The sequence below is a fragment of the Harpia harpyja genome, chromosome 23 (genome assembly GCF_026419915.1).
Source record: "Harpia harpyja isolate bHarHar1 chromosome 23, bHarHar1 primary haplotype, whole genome shotgun sequence".
Classification (NCBI taxonomy): Eukaryota; Metazoa; Chordata; class Aves; order Accipitriformes; family Accipitridae; genus Harpia; species Harpia harpyja.
This window is the reverse complement of record NC_068962.1, coordinates 18,190,670-18,215,846: the sequence shown is the minus strand read 5'-3', so window position 1 is coordinate 18,215,846 and position 25,177 is coordinate 18,190,670. Positions and strand designations below refer to the sequence as shown.

The 25,177-nt window shown below is 47.3% G+C and overlaps 1 protein-coding gene and 1 long non-coding RNA gene across 5 annotated transcripts in view; one reads left to right on the top strand and one right to left on the bottom strand.

Moving 5' to 3' along the window:
- Positions 1-5,915: 5,915 nt before the first annotated feature.
- LOC128135574 (uncharacterized) lies at positions 5,916-7,988 on the bottom strand. The gene is made up of 2 exons (XR_008233139.1): positions 7,727-7,988; positions 5,916-7,549 (listed from the first exon to the last, which is right to left on the bottom strand). It is a non-coding gene; the product is annotated as an uncharacterized LOC128135574 (long non-coding RNA).
- Positions 7,989-17,840: 9,852 nt separating this feature from the next.
- Positions 17,841-25,177, top strand: part of RXYLT1 (ribitol xylosyltransferase 1) — a 28,540-nt gene continuing 21,203 nt past the window's right edge. For all 4 annotated transcript variants that reach the window (XR_008233138.1, XM_052774603.1, XM_052774604.1 and 1 more), the window contains exons 1-3: positions 17,841-18,045; positions 18,577-18,747; positions 19,799-19,901. Coding sequence is in view for 3 of the 4 variants with exons in the window: in XM_052774603.1 (XP_052630563.1) it covers positions 17,901-18,045; positions 18,577-18,747; positions 19,799-19,901 (419 nt within the window). In the remaining variant the exon portion in view is untranslated. The remainder of the gene's footprint in view (positions 18,046-18,576; positions 18,748-19,798; positions 19,902-25,177) is intronic.

Here is a 25,177-nt window from a genome sequence, read left to right as displayed (position 1 = left end):
ATCTCCTTCCCATGTCACATTGTGGAGAACTGTGTGCAAGAGTGTCACCCGAGACTAAGGGGACAGACAGGTTCTTTTAGGGATCCTTGCCAGAGTGATTACGGCACTAAATCATAGTTATAATTAAGCTTTCTTTTCTTAACAGGATACTATGATTAGTATAGCACCAAATTTATGAGTAGAATAGCACAGGATTTCTACAAGCAGAATCAATGTAGAACAATTTATAAGGAGCATAATGCAGAATTTATAATACAACTGAACTTACAATTTCTAATCACCTGGATCCTAATGTAATTAACTTATATTTCCTAATTACCCGGACCCTTTGCAGATCAGGTCAAATCTGAGTACGTGGTTTGCTGTCTCAGTACCAGAATCCTAATCTGGACTTGAAACCCATATAAGAGAATACAAGTCACTGCCTCAGTCCTCAGCAGAAGCAGACAATGGTGGAGGTGTCCCTGGCCACAGGGGTGTCACAGATCTCACTGTCCTGCAGCAGTTCCAGTCCAAGTTGCCCCCTTAGGACATGTAAATGCTTGATTTACAGACAGTGCTCTGTCTATAAAAAAAACCAGGAGGCAACAGGAGGACACAGGAGGAAAAGGAGAAGGAGGCCAGAGGAGGCGGCAAGAAAAACAGAAAAAGGAGACAACAGGATGAAACAAGAGGCAGGAGGAGGCAACAGGAGGAGGAGGAAGAGGCAATAAGTCAACAGGAGTCAACAGAAGGACAAAGCAGCACACAGGAGATAAGGGAAGAGGAAGCAACAAGAGGCAACAGGAGGAGAAAGAGAATAAGGCAAGAGGAGGAAACGAGACGACAGGAGGAAAAAGGTGGCAACGGAAGGAAGAGGTAACATGAGGAGGATAAGGAGGTGGAGGAAATGGGAGAATGAGGAGACAGGAGGCAACATGAATAGGATTGAACAAAAACAGGAGGCAAGAGCAGGCAAATGGAGAAATAGGATGAGGAGGAGGAGCAGGAGGAAGCTGGAGGAGGAAACAGAAGGAGGAGACAATAAGTCAACAGGAAAAGGAGGACACAGGAGGACACGAGGACAAGGAAAAAGGGCATGAAAATGAGGCAAACAGGAGGAGGAGGGGACAGGAAGCAACAGGAGGAGAAGGAAGCAAAACGAGGTACATGCAGGAGGAGTAAAAAGGAGGTAAGAGAAAGCAACAGGAGGATGTTGATGATGAGCAGGTGAAGTAGGAGGCAAGAGTACAAAACTGGAGGAGGTGGAAGAGGAGGCATCAGGGGCAGTAAGAGGCAACAGGAAGCACAGAGAGGAGGACGCAACATGATGCAACAGTAAGAGAAGTGAAGAGGAGGCGGCGGCAACAGGAAAAAATGGCAAAAGGAAACAAGAGGAGGAAGAGGGGAAGGAGGAGGAGAAGGAGGAAGCAAGAGGAAACAAGAGAAGGATGAGGAAGTGGAGGCAAGAGGAGGCAGCAGAAGGTAACAGTTGAGGAGAGGAGGCCTACGAGATGGAGCAAAGGAGAGAGGCAACAGGAGGCAAGAGGGGCTTAGGAGGAAGAGGTACCAGGAGACGAAGGTCGGCAAGAGGAGGAGGATGCAACAGGAGGCAATGGGGGGGTGGAATTCTGGAGGCAGGAGGAGGACACAGCTGGACACAGAAGGTAAAGGAGGAGGTGGCAAAAGGAGGGAGCAGGACAAGGAGGAGGCAACAGAAAAAGGAGGAGACCTCAGGATGCCAGATGAGGAAACAGGAGGCAAGTGGAAGAGGAGGAGGAGGCAATAGGAGGGCACAGGAGAAGGAAAAAAGAGGAGGCAAGAGGAGGACACCAGAGACAAAAGAAGGAGGCGGCAACAGGAGTCAACAAAAAGGGAAAAAGGAGGAGACAACAGGATGAAAGAGGAGGCAACTGGAGGCAACATTAACAGAAAGGAGTGGCAACAGGAGGAGGATGCAACAGCAAGGAGGAACTCAGTGATGGAGCTGCTGTTAGACATCTGCTGCCTCTGGGTGTGGAGCACTGAACAAGGAGGAAAGGACAGCGAGAAATTAGGGCATTATTCTCTGACAAAAATCAAAGCCATTTGTCATAGTACATACTCACCGCAACTTCTCCATTTCAAAGAGATGTATGTTCAGCTCTGTTGCTGGAGCTCTCCTCCTAATGTAACTACTCCTAATGTAAAAGTGCTTGTCAGCATCTGCAATCCCATTGCTAAGAAACCACAATCAAAACAGTGTTTGAGACAGAGGGTTTTTTTTGTAGACCTCTCCCCTATCTCACCTGGAGATAGCAAAGTCAATGTATTTTGCAATAGCAACCTCAATGTTTTGCAATACAGGTGAAGACCAGCAAGAGCATTCAGGGCTGGCACCTTCCTTGTGGGAGAAGGAGCCAGACGTTTGCCTTTTCGGAAACAGGCTTCTCCGAGAAGGAGCACCATGAGATGTTCCGTCTCTGGGAAAGCACAGATCCCCAGTGCTGTTGTGCCTGTGAATAGGCTGCCGAAAGAAGCTGAAGACCAGCAATAGCTTTCAGGGCTGGCCCTTTCCTTGTGGGAGAAGGAGCTGGACGTTTGCATTTCGGAAGACGGTATGCCGAGAACGAGCACCATGAGATGTTCTGTCTCTGGGAAAGCAGAGATCCCCAGTGCTGTTGTGCCTGTAGATAGGGCGCTAAGGGAAGGTGAAGAGCAGCAACAGCTTTCAGGGCTGGCCCCTTCCTTGTGGGAGAAGGAGCCGGACGTTTGCCTTTTCGGCAAGAGGCTCTGCCGCGGCCGAGAGCCATGAGATGTTGCGTCTCTGGGAAAGCACAGATCCCCAGTGCTGTTGTGCCTGTAGATAGGGCGCCAAGGCACCGTGAAGAGCAGCAAAAGCTTTCAGGGCTGGGCCCTTCCTTGTGGGAGAAGGAGCCGGACGTTTGCCTTTTCAGAAAGAGGCTCTGACGAGAACGAGCGCCATGAGATGTTGCATCTCTGGGAAAGCACAGATCCCCACTGCTGTTGTGCCTGTCCTTCCCCCAGCTTTATATGCTGAGCATGACATCATATGGTCTGGAACAGCCCTTGGGTCAGTTGGGGTCAGCTGTCCCAGCTGTGTCCCCTCCCAGCACCTTGTTCAGCCCCAGCCTGCTCGCTGGTGGGGCAGGGTGAGAAGCAGAATAGCCCTTGCCTCTGTGCAAGCACTGCTCAGCAATAACAAAAACATTCCTGTATTATCAGCACTGTTTTCAGCACAAATCCTAAACGTAGCTCCATACTAGCTACTGGGAAGAAAATTAACTCTATCCCAGCCAAAACCAGCACAACAGGGTACATGACAGAGACAAAAGAATTAAAAAATGGGGACAGCTCACTAAACAAACAGACATAGGAAGAAAGTTTAAAAGGCAATGGGCTACATGACGGACAGGAATAACTTAAAGACAGCGAATAGGTTAAAGTAGACATAGAAAGAAAAAGTAAAAAGCAACAGGGTACACAACAGTGAGGAAAGAATTAAAAAACAGTGATACATAGCTTGATAAAAGTAGACATAGAAGGAAAATTTAAGAAGTGATTGGATACAGGACAGAAAAAAATTTTCAAAATAGCCACAGTGAACTAAAACTGAGAAATATAAAGGAAATTTAAAAGTGACGGGGCAAGGACAGAGAGTAAAAAATTAAAAAATAAAGCCAGTGAACTGGATAAAAGTAGACATAGAAAGCAAATTTTAAAAGCAACAGGGTACACAACAGACAGGAAATAATTAAAAAATAGCAATAGGCAGCTTCATAAAAGTAGATGTAGCATCGTGGTTTAACCCTGGCTGGCAACTAAGTACCATCCAGCTGCTCACTTACTCCCCCACAGTGGGATGGGGGGAGAATTGGGAGGGTAAATGTGAGAAACTCATAGGTTGATATAAAAAGTTTAATAATTAAAAAGACATTTTTTATAAAAGTTGTAAGAGGGGAAAAAAAAACAACAACAACAGAGAGAGAGGAAAAGAAAAGCCAAGAAAAACAAGCAATGCAAATGAAAACCATTGCTCACCACCAACTGAGCGATGCCCAGCTAGTCCCAAGCAACTGGGTACAGGACAGAGAGGGAGAAATTAAAATACAGGGTCAGGGAGACAGATGGGGGAAGACATAGAAATTAAATTTAAAAAGTAACAGGGTACAAGGCGGTGCAGAAAAAATAAAAAACAGAAGAAGCTTGTTAGAGAGGCATATTAAAAATGTAAAAGGCAACAGGATACTGGGCAGAGTTGGCAGAAGAATAACAAGTTTTGAGGAGCCACACACATGGGTGGGCAGGCAGAGAGGGAGATGGAGGGAGGGAGGCAGAGGTGGGCCAGGATGTAGAGGAGAGGGTGTGCGACTCACCACAGCTCCTGGTGCCGGCAGGAGACCTTCACCGCCCCGACGCTTCTCTCCCTGCCTCTGCCCCTTCCTCCTCCCCAGTGCCGGCTGCCCGACCCTCAGCCGCTCGGCAGCACGCAGCGGACACCTCAATGCTCCTCATCCACAAGGCTTCCTTGATACATGGCGGCTCACGCATGTAGCCAACAGAGGCCAGGAACAGCTCAGAGGGATCCTTCCTTGCCACAGGGACCGGCCATTCCTTGCTGGAGGCACCTGCCAGCAGGACCCCCTTGGACTCCCCTCCCCAGCCAGTTCCCCTCCATCAGCTCCCTCAGGCAGGCTTGCCCAGGCAGCCCCCTTTACAGCTGGAGCCCCTTTACAGCTGGAGCCCCTTCACACCGCAGGGCCAGCCCCATCCTCAGCCTCACTGGCCACACCTGGAGCTGTCCCAGCCCCAGCGGGAGCCCATCAGGAACAGGGGCCATTGCCAAAGCCCCACAGCACATCATCCCTGCCCCTGCACCTACCCACATCCAGGGACACAGAGGAGGCAGGAAAAATTTATTCATTAATGCATATAAGAAATCCTGGCAGTGAGTTGGCTACAAGGCTCAGTGCCCAAAGGCTGCAGGATGGGGGGAAAAAAGGGAAGAGAAAAGCAGGAGGAAGGACAGAGGGACATAGAGGTGCAAGACAGGGAGCCAGAAAATGGGATGCTGGGAACAAGAGAGGGACAAGGAGCAGGAAAAGGGTGTAGAGAGAGAAGAGCGGAGAGACTGAGCAAAACGACAGGGATAGAGATGGAGGAATAAATAATAGGAAGCAGAGGAGACAAGGGGAAGGGACTGGCAGGACAACAAGATAGAGACAGGACAAGGGACAGGGAAAAATTCTAAAGTGATAGGGGAGAATAAACAGCAAGAATTAGAAAACAGAAACAGGGAGCCAGGTAGACAGAAAATTTTCAAAAAGCAACAGCATACAAGAAACATAGGCAAGAACTAACAAACAGGCACAGGGAGATAGAAAGAGGGAGATGTAGAAAGAAAATGTAAGAAGTGACAGGGTACAGGACAGAGAGGGAAGAGTTAAGAACTAGAGACAGGGAGATGGATAGAAGGAAACAGAGAAAATTTTGAAAGCAAAAAGTAGGTACATGGAGTTGCACAGAGGGAGACGTAAGAATGAAATTTGAAAAGCAACAGGGTACAAGAAACAGGCAAGAAATTAAAATAAGGTCAGGGAGACAGAGAGAGGGAGAGGTAGCAAGAAAATTTTAAAAGCAACTGGATTTAAGAAACATACAAGAATTTAAATAGGGATGGAGAGGTAGAAACGAAGTTTCAAAAGTGATGGCATGCAAGAAACATAGGCAAGATTTAAAAAATAGGAACAGGGAGCCTGATAGAAGGAAACTGTGGTGGGTTGACCTTGGCTGGCTGACAAGTGCCCACCAAGCCACTCTATCATTCCCCCTCCTCAAGACAGGAGGGTAGAAAATACAACAGAAAAGCTTGTGGGTCAAGATAAGGACAAAGAGATCACTCACCAATTACTGTCACAGGCAAACCAGACTCGACCTGGGGAGACTGATTTATTGTCAATCAAAATCAGAGTACGATAATGAGAAATACGAACAAATCTGAAAAACACCTTCCCCCCACCCCTCTCTTTTTTTCCTGGGCTCATCTTCACTCCTGACTTCTCTACCTCCTCCTGCCGAGCAGCACAGGGGGAGAGGGAGTGGGGGGTTACAGTCAGTTCATCACAAGTTGTCTCTGCTGCTCCTTCCTCTTTCATGCTCTTCTTATGTTCCAGTGTGGTGTCACTCCCATGGGGCCGCAGGTCCCACCAGAAAACCTGCTCCAGTGTGGGCTCCTCTCCACAGCGTCACAGCCTCCTTCGGGTGCATCCACCTGCTCTGGTGTGGAGTCCTCCATCGGCTGCAGGGTGCATTTCTGCTCCACCATGGACCTCCATGGGCTGCAGGGGGACAGCCTGCCTCACCGTGGTCTTCACCACGGGCTGCAGGGGAATCTGCTTTAGGACCTGGATCACCTCTTCCCTCTCCTTCTTCACTGACCTTGGTGTCTGCAGGGCTGACAGCTTCTGCACAGCATTTTATTAGCCCTTCTTAAATATCACAGAGGTGCTACCAGCGTTGCTGGTTGGCTCAGCTTTGACCAGTAGCAGCTCCATCTTGGAGCTGGAACTGGCTGTGCCCAACATGGGGGCAAGTCCTAGTGTCTTCTCACAGAACCCACCCCTGCAGCCTCTGCCCAGTCCCCTGCCCCAGCCTGCCACACAAACTCACTACAACAGCGATCGGCTACAGGGCAGAGAGGGGGAATTGAAAAGTAGGGAAAGGGAGACAGAGAGAGGCGGGGCGGGGGGAAATAGCAACGAGCTACAGGACAGAGAGGAGGAACTAATAAAAAGGGAGAGGGTACCAGAGAGAGAGATGGAGAAAAACAAAGATTAGGGATGGGCCACAGGGCAGAAGGAGGAATTAAAAAAGGGGACAGTGAGGTGGACAAGAGGGAGACTGAGAAATACCAAAAACATTGATGATCTAAAGGGGAGAGAGAGGGGAAATAAAGAATAGGGACAGGGAGCCAGACAGAGAGAGAACGATAAAGACAAAAATGGGCTATGGGACAGTGAGGGAAGAAGTTAAAACATAGGGACAGGGACCTGGAACAAGAGGATCTAAGAAAGTAAAAGTGTATCTAGAATACAGGGCAGAGAAAGGAATTTAAAAATAGAGACACAGCGTCAGACAGGTGAGAGCAGTGAGAATTGTGAAGGGCTAAAGGGCAGACAGGGAGGAATTAACAAAATTGGGATAAGAAGACAGATGGAGAAGGACAAAGTAGTGATGGGGACAGAGGATGAAAAAAAGAGGGATGGGACAGGACAGAAGTGGAGAGAGAAAAAGAAAACAGAGAGGCAGAACAACAGAGAAAGAGGGGGACTTGGAGAACAAGAGAGGGAGAAGTGCAGGAAGAAAAAACAAAAAAATTAAAGCAGTGAGAGAAAGAGAAGGTGGGGGCAGGGAAGGACCAGGATACAGAAGAGGGGTGACACAGCCCCAGGGGTCCAGGACTCACTGTACCTCCCGCTCTTGGAGCTGCTGCGAGAATTTGACAGTTCAGACATGTCTGTCTCCCTCTCCCTTCCTCCTCTGTAGCTGCAGTCACTTGACTGTCATCCACCTAAGAAAATAGATTGGTATCTTACAGCTCTTACAATATGAGGCTTCCTAGAAACACAGCCTCACATGCACACACACTGCATGGCTGTACTGTGGTTCTGGTTACGCGTACAGACCCTGCCACGCATGTTGGTGATCGGATCTGCTGAGGACTACACTAAGAAGGATCCATCCTCACCTGGAGAGGCAGGCTGTCTCCTGTCTGCAGCTGCTGGTTGGATCCCCTTTATTTTATTCTTCAGCAGCTTTACCCTTCTGCGGCCTCTCCAGCTTCAGCTTCAGCAGCTCCTGTCCACCGACAATAAGCGTTCCTCCTGCCACTTTTTCCTCCCGCGCCGCGAGGAGAGGGAGGCCAGGCAGGGACAGCCCACGCCAGCCCGAGGCTGCTGCAGCCAACGGCATCCCCAGGGGACGGACGGACAACCGCACCCACAGCGCGGCCTCCGGGAAAGAGGCAGCGGTGACCCCCGTTACCGCAGCCCCTCCGTCCGCGGGGGCTTCCGCAGGCGCCGCTCGCTCCCCGCGCCGCTGCTAACGGCGCCCACGCTAAGGGAGACTCGAGACCACCGCAGGGCCAGCCTGCTGCCCTCACCACAGGGCGCGGGGCTGCCTGCGGCTACAGCGCCGGCTTCGGGGCAGGGGCCGGAGCTGGGGGCAGCCGCACGGGCCGAGCGGGGCCGGGGGAGCTCTGGCGACTCGGGCAGGCGCCCCGCCGGCCGCGCCTGGGGGTGCCCGCCTCCGTCCCCTCTTCCCTTCTACCGGCTCTCTCTCGGGGAACTCCCCGGCGCTGCCCCGGCCCGGCTCGCCCCCGCCGGAGGGGATCGCTCGCCTCACCCGCGGCCCCGGCGCTCGCCCCGCGCCCCGCCGCGCTGCTCCCGGGGACCGCGCATGCGCCGGCCGCCGACGGCGGGCAGGAGGGGCCAGAGCCGGCGCGCGGACGCCGGGCTGCAGTGCCGCACTTCGGCCACAAGGCGGCAGCAGCGAGGGCGGCCCCGGCGGCGCCCGCCGGTCCCGCGCTGCCGTTGCCGTCGGACGGCGCGGGCAGGACCGGGGCACCGCCGCGCGTGCGCGGCTCCCAAACGGCAGTACCGGCCTGCGGCCGCCGGGCGGCAGCGTCCCCGTAACGAGCCTTTTCCGAGCGTCGGCTGGATGAGGCGCGACTGACAGCTCGGCCCAGTAGGGACCAGCCACAGGCGGCAACTGCTTACTGGGGGCACCGGGCCTACACTGCCCGGCCCTTTCCGCACTCGCAGCCCGGGCAGTCCTCTTCATTGCCTCCGTTCCGAAAAGCATCCAAGGGCTGGAGCCTTTACAGCAGTCAAGCGCAAAGAATACACAATTTGGGTGGGTGCTTCTGCCCCTGCCCCACAACCCCTTGCCTAGAGAGGAGAAGCAGCTGTATTGGCTTTGTGTGGCAAGGTTTTGGTAGCAGGGGGGTTACAGGGGCGGCTTCTGTGAGAAGCTGCTGGAAGCTTCCCCTGTGTCCGACAGAGCCAATGCCCGCCGGCTCTGAGATGGACCCGCCGCCGGCCACGGCTGAGCCCATCAGTGATAGTGGTAGCGCCTCTGTGATAACATTTTTAAGAAGGAAAAAAAGTTGCTGGGACAGACAGAAACTGCAGCTGGAGAGAGCAGTGAGAACATATGAGAAAAACAGCCCTGCAGACCCCCAGGTCAGTGAAGAAGGAGGGGGAGGAGATGCTCCAGGCGCCGGAGCAGAGATTCCCCTGCAGCCCGTGGGGAAGACCACGGTGAGGCAGGCTGTCCCCCTGCAGCCCAGGGAGGTCCACGGGGGAGCAGATCTCCACCTGCAGCCCGGGGAGGACCCCACGCCGGAGCAGGTGGGTTCCCAAAGGAGGCTGTGACCCCGTGGGAAGCCCGTGCTGGAGCAGGTTTCCTGGCAGGACCTGCAGATCTGTGGAGAGAGGAGCCCACGCTGGAGCAGGTTTTCTGGCAGGACTTGTGACCCCACGGGGGACCCACGCTAGAGCAGTGTGCTCCTGAAGGACTGCACACCGTGGAAGGGACCCATGCTGGAGCAGTTTGTGAAGAACTGTAGCCTGTGGGAAGGACCCACGCTGGAGAAGTTCGTGGAGGACTGTCTCCGTGGGAGGGACCCCACACCAGAGCAGGGGAAGAGTGTGATGACTCCTGCCCCTCAAGAGGATGAAGCAGCAGAGATAATGTGTGATGAACTGACCATAAACCCCATTCCCCTGCACCACTGGCAGGGGTAGGTAGAGAATCCAGGAGTGAAGGTGTGCCTGGGAAGAAGGGAGGGGTGGAGGGAAGGTGTTTTGAGATTTGGTTTTATTTCTCATTACCGTACTCTGGTTGATTGGTAACACATTGAGTTAATTTTCCCCAAGTTGAGTCTGTTTTGCCCATGACAGTAATTGGTGAGTGATCTCTCCTGTCCTTATCTCGACCCACGAGCCCTTTGTTATATTTTCTCTCCCCTGTCCAGCTGAGGAGGGGGGAGTGACAGAATGGCTTTGGTGGGCTCCTGGTGTCCAGGTCAGGTGGCGTCCAGCCAGGGTCAACCCGCCACAGCAGCACAGGGAACCTGCGAAGGGGGGGGTGCCCTGGAGCAAGCCCCAGGGACCGCTGTATGGGTCTGCGTGAGGCATCAGGGTTGTGGGAGTAAGAGCAGAGAGTCAACAGATGCTGGCGAGAGATTTTAAAAAATAAGGCAACACAGGTGACATCCTGAAGGCAGGCCAGAAGAGACCAAAAGCTGCTTTGTGCCAGAGGGTCAGCTCTGTTTAGCAGGAAACAGCGCATCAGAGCAGACCAGATGCAAGTGGCTGATCTGCAAATGAGTGATACCCTGGTGATGCCCTGGGGCTCTGCTGTGGTGTTTGCACCTTTCCTCACCTCTGTGCTATCAGCACTCTGCTCTCCTAACCCTGCACATACACAAGGCTTCCTATGCAGGGCTTGTCACTTAGATAAGACACCCTGCCCTCCAGCATGCAAAGTAATTAGACATGAAGCAGGGAAAGCAAAGAGGCGTGTTGGGATATTAGATGTCCTCAGCAGATGACCGTAGAGCCCTGGAAGTTCCATCTTTGCTCTGTACAGGAGTGTAGCTCTGCACTCCTTGCCGCTCCTGCCAGCAAGCGTCACAGTTGCATTTTGCTGCCTACAACATGCAATACTTAGTAGGCTGGATAGGCCATTTGGCTGGACAGGCCGTTCTGCCAACGTGTCAGGTGAGCACTTGAGTTCCTTTGGCTGCCTAATTTGCCTCCTTAAAACAAACACTTCAACACTCAGTTTCTTTAATTCAGATCCCTCTAAAGATCTCCTGGCCTGCAAGCCATTTTCAGCTAGCAACACAGCTGAAATACAGTGCTGGTAGAAATCTAGCTGTCATCTTGCTTTGACATCAAAAGGCTTTTGTAGAACCCCTGATTGTTTTGGCATCAAGACCGCAAGGCAAGATATATGCCTCTACTTGAACAAGCAAGACACCTGCCAAAAAGCTGTGCACAGTGCTATGTGGCTGCCTGTGACCAACACCTTTTTCTGCTAAAACCAGAGCACAGTTCTCTTGTGAAGAGCCATTGGCAGTGCAGAAAGTACCTCGGCTTTTGCTGCACCAGGTCCTCAGAGGACAGTGTCTTAGTCTGACTGGAGCGTGCAGCAGCCTGTTGTCATCCCAGCCCCTTGCCCTTGAGAACGCGGCTGCCTGTAGCAGCGGCAGAACCAGTGCTGCCCAAAGGGAAAGGAATGACTTGGTGTAAAGCTCTCCAGGGTCCCTGTGTCCCGTGCAGAGTGGATGACCTCCGCAGCCTGTACACAGGGCCAAGCTGACAACCTGAGGAGGCACAGGGTGTAGCAGTTTCTGCAACAACTGTACTTTCCAGCCTAGCTGGACAGAGTAAGAGGTGAGAGAAAGGGGCCTGCTGGGTCCCTCAAGAGGCAGAATTGCTGTAGATTGTGCAGTGGCTGTTTCGCTCTTTGCCTTTGGCCAAGTTACTTCCCAGTGGTTGGGAGACAGGAATGCTTGCAGGGCACGAGTGCTGCTGCTTACAGAGCAAAAGGTGCTATAAAACAGCAACGAAGAACAAGGATGGCCTATCAAGATGGTAGAAATAACATGGAGAACCTCAAGCTTTAGCCAAGCAGAACCTTTTGTTATGGTTTAACCCCAGTTGGCAACAAAGCCCCACACAAGCACTCACTTGCTCCCCCACCCCTGGTGGGATGGGGGAGAGAATCAGAAAGGCGAAAGCAAGAAAACTGGTGGGTTGAACAGCCCCCCTGCCAACGTCCCCCCTAGTTTTATTACTGAACATGAATGTCATATGGTCTGGAATATCCCTTTGGTCAGTTGGGGTCAGCTGTCCCTCCTGGGTCTCCTCCCAGCTCTCTGTGCACCCCCAGCCTGCCCACTGGCGGGCTGGTGTGAGGAGTGGGGTGGGGTGCAGGGAAGGGGGGGGTGTTGCGGACACATATTTAGCTAACGGTCGCAAAAGTATTCCAGACGCCTTTAGAAGGCCTTGAACAGAATAAACAAGAAGACAAAAAAAGAAAGATGCCAATTAGAAGAACACAGGTGCACATTCCAAGATAAAGGGAACTTGGCACGAAGAACCTCAATTCGGCAGTTTGTCTTAACCAATTAGGCTGAGACAAGTTTCGCATGTTTTAGATAGTATAACCAATTGTGTCCTATGTTTAGGCGCGTGTACAGAGTTAGTATAACCAATTGTGTCCTATGTTTATGCGCGTGGACAGAGATAGTATAACCAATTATATTTTAGCTTTTGGCGCGTGGACAGCTGATGTTTAGCTTGACAAGGTATATAAGCATGCTATTTGGGCAATAAAGGGAGAACAACTTTAACCGTATCAGTGTCCGGTTGTTACTCGGCTCACGTCTCCAGATGGTTCCCTGCTACGGGGGGGGAGTTTGGGTGGGTGGCAATGGGCAGGTGGGGGGGTGCAGGCAGCACCCCAGAGGTGTGGAGACAGAAGGGTTATGTGGGGGTGGGGGGTGGAATATAGAGGGGCACAAGGTAGAAGGGCAGCAGATGTGGGGGGGTGTCACAGAAAAAAAAAAGAAACTTGCACGGGGAAAAACTCACCTTGAAAGCAGTTGGGGCAGAGAGACAAGGGGAGATGGACACGGATAGACGGGGGTGGGGGGGGAGATGGACAGAGAGGTATGCGTGGTAAAATCATGCCTGGGGGACACGCCTAGAATGACCTACCCCAGTGGGTCCACCCAGGATAATCCACAGCAGGTAACTCACCTGGGATAACCTGCAACAGAGAAGCCACACTGTCTGCGCCACGGAGCGTGTGTGGGGAGAGCGTGCCAGAGGATGGTGCCACATCTCTTGCTCAGGCTCTGCTCTGCACTGTTCCCCCTCTGTTCCTGTGCTGGGACGGGCTCCCCAGGGCACAAACATCCCCAGTCCCTCTTGGCCCCAGACTCTCCCCACCAGACAGCCCTTGCTGCTGCACCTGCAAGGCACCCACTGCAGACAGAGCCAGGAGCCTCCAGACACAGGGCTGGCCCCGTACCATCACTATGCTGAATGACCTGCAGGCAGCACTGGGGGGCATCTCCTGAGCAACACGAGATGCTTATGACAACACATCTGAAAAGCAAAAAAATCCCAAATTGTATTCCAGCATTATTAAAAAAATAGCACAGGAGAAAGGAGAGGAATTCAGTCAGAATAAGGGATAGGATAGTAGTTGAGCTAAAGGAGGACTCTAGGTGAACAGGTCAGCTCGAAATACAACACATCCTTTAAAAGTTAGAGCAATTTGAACTCTTAAAATCAATATTAAGACTAATTGATATGATTTTGAACATGTTCTGATGTCTCCCGGGTAAGTCCCCAGATACAGGCAGTGAATAAACTGCAGCTCATCTGAATTGTTCAGGTTGTCACTCACTGCCGCTCTTTGCCAAGTGCTTTATGTGCCTTCTCTTATCACCTGTGTAACTAACTGCCACGTAAATGAGGCCCATACGTGAATATCACAGGAGATAGTCTGAACAAATGCCAGAAGCACAACTGTTCATGCGCCAGAGGGAACTACAGCTCTAGAATTCCTCCATGAGACATTATATTGCTTGCCTTCTGGAAATTAATTTTTAAAGAAATTGCAGTTTCAAGTGATTTTTAAATGGCACTGCAACCACCTTAATTAACACTGTAAACGTTAAATGATCCCTTCTTTCCCATGTAAACTATGTGATACAGAAACTCAGTGGCTCACACCACAGTGTGAGATGCTGTTGTGGTTTAACACCAGCCAGCAACTAAGCACCACGCAGCCACTCACTCACTTCCCCCCCACCCAGTGGGATGGGGGAGAAAATCAGGAAAAGAAGTAAAACTCGTGGGTTGAGATAAGAACGGTTTAATAGAACAGAGAAGAAGGAACTAATAATGATAATGATAACACTAATAAAATGACAACAGCAATAATAAAAGGATTGGAATGTACAAATGATGCGCAGTGCAATTGCTCACCACCCGCCGATCGATGCCCAGTTAGTCCCCGAGCAGCGATCCCCCCTGCCCCGACTCCCCCCAGTTCCTATACGAGATGTGACATCACATGGTATGGAATACCCCGTTGGTCACCTTGGGCCAGGTGCCCTGGCTGTGTGTCCCCCCAACCTCCTGTGCCCCCCCCCCAGCTTTCTCCCTGGCTGGGCATCAGAAGCTGAAAAATCCTTCACTTTAGACTAAGCATTACTTAGCAACAACTGAAAACATCAGTGTGTTATCAACATTCTTCTCATACCTAACTGAAAAACATAGCACTATACCAGCTACTAGGAAGACACTTAACTCTATCCCAGCTGAAACCAGGACATATGCTAATATAGTTTTATTTTAAAATATGGCCAAAATTCCTGCTAGTATAAAACCTACTACAGTTCTTCCTACAAGAATAAATTCTTTCCCTTGGAATCTGTTAGATGAATGTGATATACAAATATGTGTCTTTATGCTACTCAAAGCAAGAATGTGGGGAGGAGAGATTATAATCCTATCTATCCACAAAGCAGTCATTTATACTATTGAAAAACCTTGAAGATTTATGCATAAGGCCAATGTAATGGTGTTGGGTTTATAAATATATTTAACACATTCATCTGTCTTAGATTTGTACTTAAGATTGTAAAAGATTGTGAAAACAATGGTTTTTAAGAGGGTGTATTAAGCCTACTGCAATAGCAAATGAGCCATAAAGCTTTTATCTGGGTGGGATCATCCAAAGAAATCTTAAAGGAGCAGGGAACTGACTTTACTGCCTTCCTTCATTATATACCAACTTAACAGAACACTGGAGATGCGACAGTTATAGGAACAAGGGGGAACATAGTTGAAGGTAGGCATTGGTAACATCAAACCCATTGGGGTTCTTGGAAAGGTCTAACCTAGTCCTGACACAGATATTAAAAAATGTGTAAGACATGAAACAGTCTTGGAAAGAGCAGCTATTGATACCGAAAAGCCGGTTGAAGAAACTCTCTAAGACTCGTTTTGGAGTTTATGAAAGCAGGCATTCTTTATTGCAGCGCTGGATGCACGGGGGATAGTTCCACCTAGCGTGTATGCCAGAGCTTTAGCACAAACAGGTTATACAGAATAACTAATTGCATATTAATCAGATTAGTATATATATACATAAAAATAATTGCAACTGATTATCTCAGTACTGCCTACATCCCATCATGCGCAATGAAGGATCCATTTGAGTCGAAGGGCTGCTTTTGCGACCACCGACCCATTTGAAGTTCTTGTTGGATGTCCTTGAAGTCTTTATTCTTGTCCTTGTTCTTTGATCTTGAAGCTTAACGCAGCTTCAATCACATGTGGTCAGTTTCAACATTGTTCTCATCTAGTGTACAGGAACATCTAGTCATAAGAGCAAAGAACTGCAAAACTTATGAGTAACTACCTCCACCAGTTAATTGCTTGGCTATACTTTTGTCTACTGTTTCAATTGTAGTGTTAGTATAAGATTTCTAATAATTATTTACCAAATCTCACTTTTACAGTCACCTAGCAGCAAACCAGTTTCCACGGCTGGTACAAAATATTAAAACCATCAAAATATTTAGACATACCATACAGAATGTATGGAAATATGCTATCACTATGAGTCCTTTCTTTGTGTTACAGGAGGAGCCACAATGTTTTGAATGGCTTTATGCTTTGACAGAATAGAAGTCTATACAGACTACAGCCTGGAGATACTCTAAATGTAACACATGCCACATGGGAGGAAAACCCTCTGATATCTAAAAATGTCTTCAGTTAGGTATGTCTTGTATCTGAGAGAAACATAGAACTAAATAAGGCAGTTGGGTTTGTCATTTCATTAGGCTGAAAAAAACACTTTATTTGGATGCTCCTGCAGTGCATTAGTTTCTCAGGGAGAGGCTGTTCTCATTTAAACTAAGAAGCTACAAGGCCACAGGTGGACACCCTCTTATTGATTGTACCAAAAAAAAGAGGTCACTGCCCTTAGTTTTTCACCACTATCAGCAGTTCCTTACCATCACCTCTCTGCCTCAGGCAATCACCCCATGGAGGCGACAGTTCAGCCACTGTAATTAGTTTCAGGTGAAACTGAAGTTAAGCTGAGCCTGATTCTGCCTGAAGTATGATGTCAGGGTATACTCGAACAAACCAGAGCCAGCAGATTTCTATTAATCAAGCAGTAACGAGCACCAGGGGCTGTTACCTTGCTCATCACAAGAGACCTGTCCAGAGGAGAACCTCTGCCAAAGCCCAGGAATGGGCACTGTGATCTGTGGCCAGCAGCGAGGCCACTCTCTGGCTTTGGATCTTTAATTGCCTCCTGCAGACTTCTCCCTTTCATTCAGCCTTGTATGGTGCAGTCTAACAGGAGACTCAAGCTTTTGTGGAAGAAAAAAATTCCAACAGCAGCTGCCTACTATGTTCTGCTGGTGGTAGCAGAATACCCTGCAAACTTTGTAATTAATGAAAACGGGACTAACAGAGCTGTAATTATACCTCAAAACCTTGCTGCAGGGGTTCTGGCAACAACTCCCTTCATTCCATGTTCTGGTTAGATGTCTAACTGATGCTTTCTTTCGTTCCTAGCTGTGCTCTAAAACCTTGCTCAGGTCTGCCTATGTTACATGTTGGTCAATACAGTTTTTTTAGAACTTCCCAGCAGCCTCTGTCAATCAATTCCAACCCAAGAGTCAATGAGCAGAGACTAAGATAAGTAATGCCGCAGAATTTAACAACAGGTTTTGTTGGAAGGGTGTAACAGAAACCAAAGAATAATTTATTGTAGGCAGTCATGAGTAGTAAAAACAAGTACCAGGAAGTGGTTTTATCGTAATATGTACAGAAAAAACTACTTTTCACAGAGAAAAAAGAGCTTGCTTTTATAGCTTCTTATTCAAATTACCTGATGTACAGCACAATGTATTTTGACTTAGGCTTCCAGCCGCACTCATTATCTTAGTTTTGAAACTCCAGGTTAATTTTCATTTGTTGTAATGAACTCTTGAACAGAATAGGCATTTGTTGAACGTACTTGACACTTCTGTCCTCTTTTTTTGTTCTTCTTCCTACCTCTAAACACAGTTATTGAACCTGATGATATATCCTTCCCCTCTATCTCCCCATTTACGATGCCTTATAACATAAAGAACTGGCAATGATTGTTTACTGCTCAAAATCCTTGTTATTAAATAGATTCTCCTTTTTTGTTACAACTCTTCCTGTCTTTATTGAGTACCTGTCATTCAGAGAAATCTTCAACTATTTTATATCAACTAGGATTCATAACACTCTCAGAAGCGTGGTTATGAACATTTTACCAGTCAGTTGGAACACCATGAGACAAGATGATCATACAGCAAGCTGTCTCAGAGCTAAGAAAGAACCTAAGCCTCCTGATTTACCAGATCTGGGTTCAGGATTTTTCCAAGTCTCATTAGCTGCTGCTGTTAGGCTTTTCACCCTCTTCTACACCACAGGATACGTCTGCTTCTTAGTATCACCTAGGAGATACAACTACCTTGTTTGCACAGCGGTCAAAGACATCGGCGACGCTCTGGATCTCTCCTCCCTTCTTGTGACACATCACTTGGCTTTTGGTCTTCCTACGACATACCGCGGTTGTTATCGAGCACTAGGAAGAAGTACTTGCTAGGCCTTTGTCGGCGCCCGCCCGCGTACGAAGCACAGGCGTTTCCTACATCTGGTGCCGAAACCTGGACGGAGCGCCGGGCCGCGGGCGGAGCGAGGCCCTTCCCGCCCCAGCGGGCGCGGCTCGCCCCGCCGCCGCCGCCGCCGCCGGGGTCTCCGCCCGCGCCGGGCGGGATGCGGGCCGCTCGCAGGCGGCTGTGCTCCGCCCTGATCGTCGCTTACGGCCTCTTCTCCCTGTACGCGGCCTACACCGTCTTCCTCCGGCCCCGCCGCCCGGCCGCCCCCCGCCCGCCGCCCCGGGACCGCCGCGGCCCGCGAGGTGAGAGCGGCGGCGGGGCCGCTCCGAGCCGCCCCGCCGCCGGCTGGGCGGGCCGGCCTGGCCGCGACCGGCGGTGCAGCTGCGGTGGACGGGGGGGGACGGGGGGGGGGGGAGGCGGGCTCGATGCGGAGCCGGCGCGCTTTGTCAGCTCCCGCCTGCGCCAGAGAGGCCTCGGCGACCGCGGCGCAGGGCAGCGGCGGCGGCGCCTCCCCCCGCTGCTGTCCCCGGTCTGGGGAGGCCGGGCGCCGCGCCTCTCCTCCCGCCGCCCCTGCCGGGTAGCGCTGCGGCGGGGGGGGCCGGCGGCGGCGCCTGAGGGAGAGCGGGGCCGGGGCCGGGGCCGCGCTGGGGGCGGCGGCCATTTCCCCAGTGCCCGGTCAGGCACGGGGCTGCGGGCCCGGAGGCGGCGGGGGAGGCGGTGCTGCTGCTGCTGCTGCTGCTGCTGCTGGAAATTCTGAATTCAAGAAAATTCGCCAGTTTTCTAAACTTGTAAGTTTGTTCTTTTGACGTAAATTGCACTTTTGGGTTTCTTAGACCGTGCTGCCTTGGGAAATGGAGAGTGGAATCCGTGGGAAGGGGACGAGAAAAACGAACTGCTTGCTTCTCAGCAGAGATACGAAGCGAATCTTAAGATGATACAAAATGCAAGATCTCACCTAGAACAAACCAGTCTCAGGGTACAGATCTGGGGCAAAGCAGCAATTGGTAAGCAGATAACAGCCAATGTCTGTTAATCACTTAACCTTCCAGATATAGCACTTTTCTCTGCTTTTTAATGACTAAAATTTATGTATATGATTAAATAAGGATATCTGTACGTGAAGAGCATTAAGTAAATGGTAGCTGTTACTTAAATTTATGTTAATACCAACATAAGAGTGGTCAGACTCCTGTTTCTTTGAATTGGTTCTTTTCAAGGCTGTTTTTCACATCTGTCAAAGAAAATGGCTCAAATGGCAGGGAAACATAGTTACTTTTTGAATCCAGTCTAGCTTAGAATACAACACAAGGGCAGGCCTTTTATTTAGCTAAACCAGAATATTTATTTTTGTCACACTTGCACTTTGTGAAACAAAGCATCTGTGAAACAAAGCATCGCACAATGAGAAATAAGGCATTTTCTCTACTGCAGTACTGCTGCCACTGATGAAATTGGAAATTCTTCTGTTGTAGAAGACACCGAGTTTCCTCTCTGCATAAACTGGGGGCCAAGGTTCTCTCAAGCTCTTTAACTACTGCTGAAGACATATCATTGTTCTTATTTTAGCTTTTTTGAAAATGTAAAATTTCCAGCTTGAGTTGAACTTCCGCGTAGCATTGTAGAACATGTTGGTATATTATTACATGGTGATGCATTCCATCACAAAAATTCGATGTGTTTCACAAAAGCTTAAGAGAACTATGCATGTCCTTAAAATGCTGATTAATATTTGCTCAGTTTTAAGTGGTATGTGTACCGGTAAGAGGTGCTAACAGAAGCGGTAGTGTGGTATATCTTCATCTACTGATATTTTGACAGCCAAAGAATCTTTTTAAATGCCCCGATGTGTGAAAAATTAATCTTAACTAATTTGAAGTCATACAGAATTTGGGAAGCAATGTCCATATTATATAAGAAGCTCTGATATTTTTTTCCCAAGTTCTTATGTTGTTACGCTTTTTCATTTCCCAGAAATACTTTACTTTTATTTGCTAGGATTGTAGAGTAGGCGAGATCTGTGCATTGATATTCTCCATCGTGTCTTCATTTATGTAGGTCTTTACCTTTGGCAACATATTTTTGGAGGGCGCCTTGAGCCAGCTGATGTGACTGCGCAGTGGAGAGAAGGAAGCCAAAAAGCAGGAAAAACATGTTTCAGGTACTAGCTGCATGATGTTGACTTCAGTTGTGTTAACTTTAACAAAGGATGAATTGGAAAGTTAAAGAACATGATAAGATGTACAGGTGCATTATTTTGTCTATCTCAAAGTTGCAGTTATTTTAATATCAGTTGCAAACACTTTAATTTTGGCATGTTTTGATAATGTTGTGGTTTAGCCCCAGCCAGCGACTAAGCACCATGCAGCTGCTCACTCATCCCCCCCCCACCCAGTGGGATGGGGGAGAAAATCGGGAAAAGAAGTAAAACTCGTGGGTTGAGATAAGAAAGGTTTAATAGAACAGAAAAGGAGAAACTAATAATGATAATGATAACACTAATAAAATGACAACAGCAATAATAAAAAGATTGGAATGTACAAATGATGCGCAGTGCAATTGCTCACCACCCGCCCATCGACACCCAGCTAGTCCCCGAGCGGCGATCCCCCGCCCCCACTCCCCAGTTCCTATACTAGATGGGACGTCCCATGGTATGGAATACCCTGTTGGCCAGTTTGGGTCAGCTGCCCTGGCTGTGTCCTGTGCCAACTTCTTGTGCCCCTCCAGCTTTCTCGCTGGCTGGGCATGAGAAGCTGAAAAATCCTTGACTTTAGTCTAAACGCTACTTAGCAACAACTGAAAACATCAGTGTTATCAACATTCTTCACATACTGAACTCAAAACATAGCATCTACCAGCTACTAGGAAGACAGTTAACTCTATCCCAGCTGAAACTAGGACAATAACTATGGAATGTGCAAACAACTTCTTATTCAAAATTAACAGAAAGAATGGTTACTTTTATTTATGGAAACACATACTTGGTAAAACCAGCAAATTCTAGCCCAAACATATCACTATTAAAAAAATAGAAAACTAGGGAACAATTTCATCTGCTGTTTTATGAAGATTTGTTTATTTGAAAGAAATGTGGAAAGACTTACCAATGCTGAGAGGGAGGGCAGCCAAGAGACCTCAGGAGCAGGGGTAATACAACCCTGAGAAAAGTCTAAGAACTGGGATTTGGGGCTTGTAATTGACTGAAGGAAGCATGGAGTTGAGGCAAGAAACTGTCTCCTGCTATTTGGTTTCTGTTGTACTCAGTGAAAAGGGACTTCACTCATTCATTCATAAATAGGCTTGTATCAAAACCGTAATTTGTTTCTGTTTATAACAAAAACAATCTGTGAGACCTAGCATCTGGTTAACTAATTGATTTGCTAAGCAAAATTTTATATGTAAAGGAAGATTACACTTGAAGCATTGTTTGCTTTAAAAAAGGATTTTGATCTGTGATCATGCATGTTTTAAGACTACTGCGAAAATTTTTATATTATTTTATATTACTTATATTATTTAGTGAATGATATAGAACTTTTCTCCAAGGTCCTATTTAATACCATTTTTAAGGCTTTCTGTAAAGATACAGTGAAAGCTGAAGGATTTTTCGTCTATTTGGCCAGTTTGCCAGTCTGCAGTAGTAGCTCTCCTACAACATTTAGTCACTTGCACCAGTACCCATCTGTTAAGAAAGTTTTCTTTTAAAGCATAAGTGACACACGCTTAAGTGAATCTAACTTCTGAAAAATGTGTTGCTTCAGAAAGGTGTTTTTCCTCACACAATAAGATGGGGTTCTAGTTGAAATTTGCAGATAATGTTTGAAGTAAATATGTGATTGTGAATTGAAAGGGGTTTCTTAAGTGCTCATTAAAGTTTTTTATCACTTTGAATTGTTCATCAATATATCTGGCTGTGCACATGGTACAGGCCATAGAATGTTTTCAGTAACACCTACATCACATTCATAAGTGATTAAAAAATGTTTTCTAGAAAGATGTGTAGGCTTGATTTAAACATAGCAATTATTAAAGAGTCTGTCTTACATCTAAGAAAATAGATTAAATGACATACTCTTTAAAAAAAATAGCTGTATTCCTTGTCTGCAAATATAACCTGATCCTACAAGATTAGGGAATCAACTATGAATGATGCTGCTGCATCTTGGTAGTGTCCTTGACAGAGCAATAGAGCTTTCCATTCACAAATTTGGAGAAAGGATACAATACTTTCTTTGAATGGGGACCAGTGCCTGCAGTGTTATCTTGGTGGGAAGAGACTTCTTTGTTTCCAGAATTAAAATCTCAGAAGCTATAGAATCAATGACACTCTACCAGACAGATTGTCTTCTTGGTATGGACAAAAGGATTTTTTTCAAGCCCTTGCTTTTCATGTTTATAATATGAAAATAATTTTCAGCACTTAATGAGTCTGTCACTTGACTGATTATGATTATTTTCTCTCTCGTGTGCCTGTTTCACATGAATAATAACCTCACATGGTTCCTTAGGCTATACATCTCTCAAAGAAAAGACTTCTATGCTAGTATTTAAATATCTTCTCGTTATGTTTAGAGGAACCAGGGATAATAGAGTCTTTATTTTAAACTTGAACTTACATGCTAGATCTTATAAAAATATAAAGTTTAAGTTTGGTAGCAATGTAACAGAGGTTAAAATTTGTCAGGCTAGTAGGAACCTGTTGTGCAAAATACAGAAAATACACAAATATAACTTATTTTAATGATTAGGATTCTGAAATGAAATAGCTGAAGTTCTACTTTTCACTCAAATTGGAAATGTTATTTTGTATTTTTTTTGTGAGGAGGAATTAGTACATGATTTTCGCTGCTCGCTGGTTATAAGATTTTCTAGAATTGTTGACTTTATGACCTGTGGAAACAGACTCCACAATCAGTGAGATTATAAAGTAGGTATGTTCATTCAGTGCTGGGCAGCACGGGGGGGTCGTGCCACCAAAGTCGTGCGCGCCTGACACGGCAACTTCAAATTTAAACAGTCAAGTGTTACATATACATAAGATTTTCTAATACGCCTATACATATGCATGACCTATCCCTGCTTCATATTAAAATTAGTTCTAAAAAGTCATTTCCCTAAGTCCCTCCTAACTGAGTCTGCGCAATGCCTCCTTGTGGTGGTCGTAAAGATGAAGGCTGTATGTCTTCCTCGTGATGAACTCTTTACCTCTTGCTCCTGCGCAGGCTCTGTCGCCCTTTGGCTTTTGTTCAGATTGCGTGGTCGGTCTTGGCTAGCTCTTGGGGTCGACTTCTACTTTTCATCACGAACTATCTCTTGCTTCAGTGAGTTACAATAATGTATACATTAGTCTTCGTTCCTCATCCCTTTGAACCATGTTTACTACCATTAAAACTCTATTACAAGTTAGATAATCATTAAACAGCTCCTACCTAAATCCATTCTTTACCATAATCATTAAACAACAACCCTTACCTGTATCTATAATAAGTAACCACGCTGATATATTTCTCCTAAAATTTCTAGCCCCCCATCTCATTTATTGCCAGGCTGAGGTAAATTATCTCCATTTGATTACTAGATGAGGCTAGAGGGAACTAGCTGAGGTGACATATTTGGACAATATGTGCTGCTGTGCAGTTTTTTGTGGTAAGTCTAATGATTGTTAAACTGTAGAGCTCTCAGGAATGTTTTTAAGCAATACCAAATCTAAAGACACAAAAATGCCAAAATGTCACTTGAACACAGTTGCATGAGTAAGCCCATTTCATATATTTGTGATGGAGAATACACGTATTTGTCATAGGTTTTGATGACTTCAAGCTTTTACCAAAGAAGTTGCCTAAAGAATACTATAAGTATCAACTTCTGCATGAAATGCAGGGACATTTATTTAAAAACGCAAGTGGAGAAGGAACTACATAGCTGTGGATTTTAGTGACACGTTGTCTTAGCACTTGCCTTGGCCCGAAGCAATTCACATCCTTCTTTCCTGTCATCTAGGAGGATGTTGTAGAGTAGGGAGTGCCAAACTTCTTATCTCTTACCTTTAAGTAAGAGCATTCCTAAATTTCTGTTCCACTGAGAGTCACACCCTCTCTATTTTATAAACATTCAGTGTTGCCTTCCCCCAGCCCCTGTTAACCCCAGTTGTTCAGCAGTTCTTAAGTCCTGCCCTCGTTATGCAAATTGCAACCATCTTGATTCATGGTGGAATGACTGCATTTTGGTAAACAAAGTTAACCAGCAAAGCTTTCTTTACCTGCCAAAGGATTCTGCCAACGATAACTTGTGGCAATTTAGTTTCCTTAATAGCCTTTGGTTAAGCTTTTTGAAAATCCAAATACACTATGTCTACTGGTTCCCATTTATCTGTATTCTTATTGACACACTCATAGATCTCCATCAGATTAGTGAGACAGGATTACTCATTTCCAGCAGTGTTTATCCACGTATGTGATCAGTGATCTTACCTTTTGATAAGATCCAGTGATGTTACTATTTATTACAGACTTTTCCAGAGAGGAGATTCATACTGACTGGTCTGCCCCAGAGTCCCCTCAAGTTGTTTTTGTAGATGGGAGTGACACTGGCAGAGCCCTTCTCACCAGGCATAGTGTCTCTTCATAATGACAGCTGCACACCTTTGCCAGCAGTTCTGCAATTTCGTGTTTGTGTTCCTTCAGAACTCTCAAGTGAATGCCATCCAGGTCCAAATCCTCCATTCGATATAATACTTGTGGTCTTTTACCTTTATTTCTTGCTGAAGAGAATGAGTTAGGTGTGGGAATCTTTTCTGCTATGGCTTTGCCATCCCATTTTAAACCCTTTTTAAACTGTTGTCCCTCCAGTTCTGTAGTTGTCTTTTTAGCATATTTTTTATATATTTTGGTTTTCATATATTTAAAGAACCTTTACCTGTCAACCAGAACATCCTTTTACAAGGTGCTTTTCAAATTGCTTTTCGCCTTAATTTTCTGTTTGCATTTCATAAGCAGTATTTTATGAGCTTTGGTGTCCTCCTTGTTTGGGCAAGCTTTTAATTGTTTTCAATGCTGACCGTGCTGTTTGACAGCCTCCTTAACTTTTTCTATTAAGCCATACAGGTTCTGGGGGGCCTGTGTTTCCTTTTTGGGTTGAGGCACACAGCATGCCTGGGCTTCGCCTACAGTGTTTTTGAACAGCCTACAAGCTCCTTGCAAGCTTCTTGTTACTTTGGCTACTCCTTTTCGAGTTCTTTTCTTGGTTTTCTCATATTTAAGTAATTGCTTTATTGCACATAGAGTATCTCTACGTTGGGTGTATTTGGTATGTTCTCTCCTGCTGCACTGTTAAACTTCATCATATTGCCATTACAGAATGGCTGTCTGACTAACACCTTTGGAACTAGGTCTGGAAGACCCACTCTGGAATAGCATCTTTTCATATGGGTTCTAA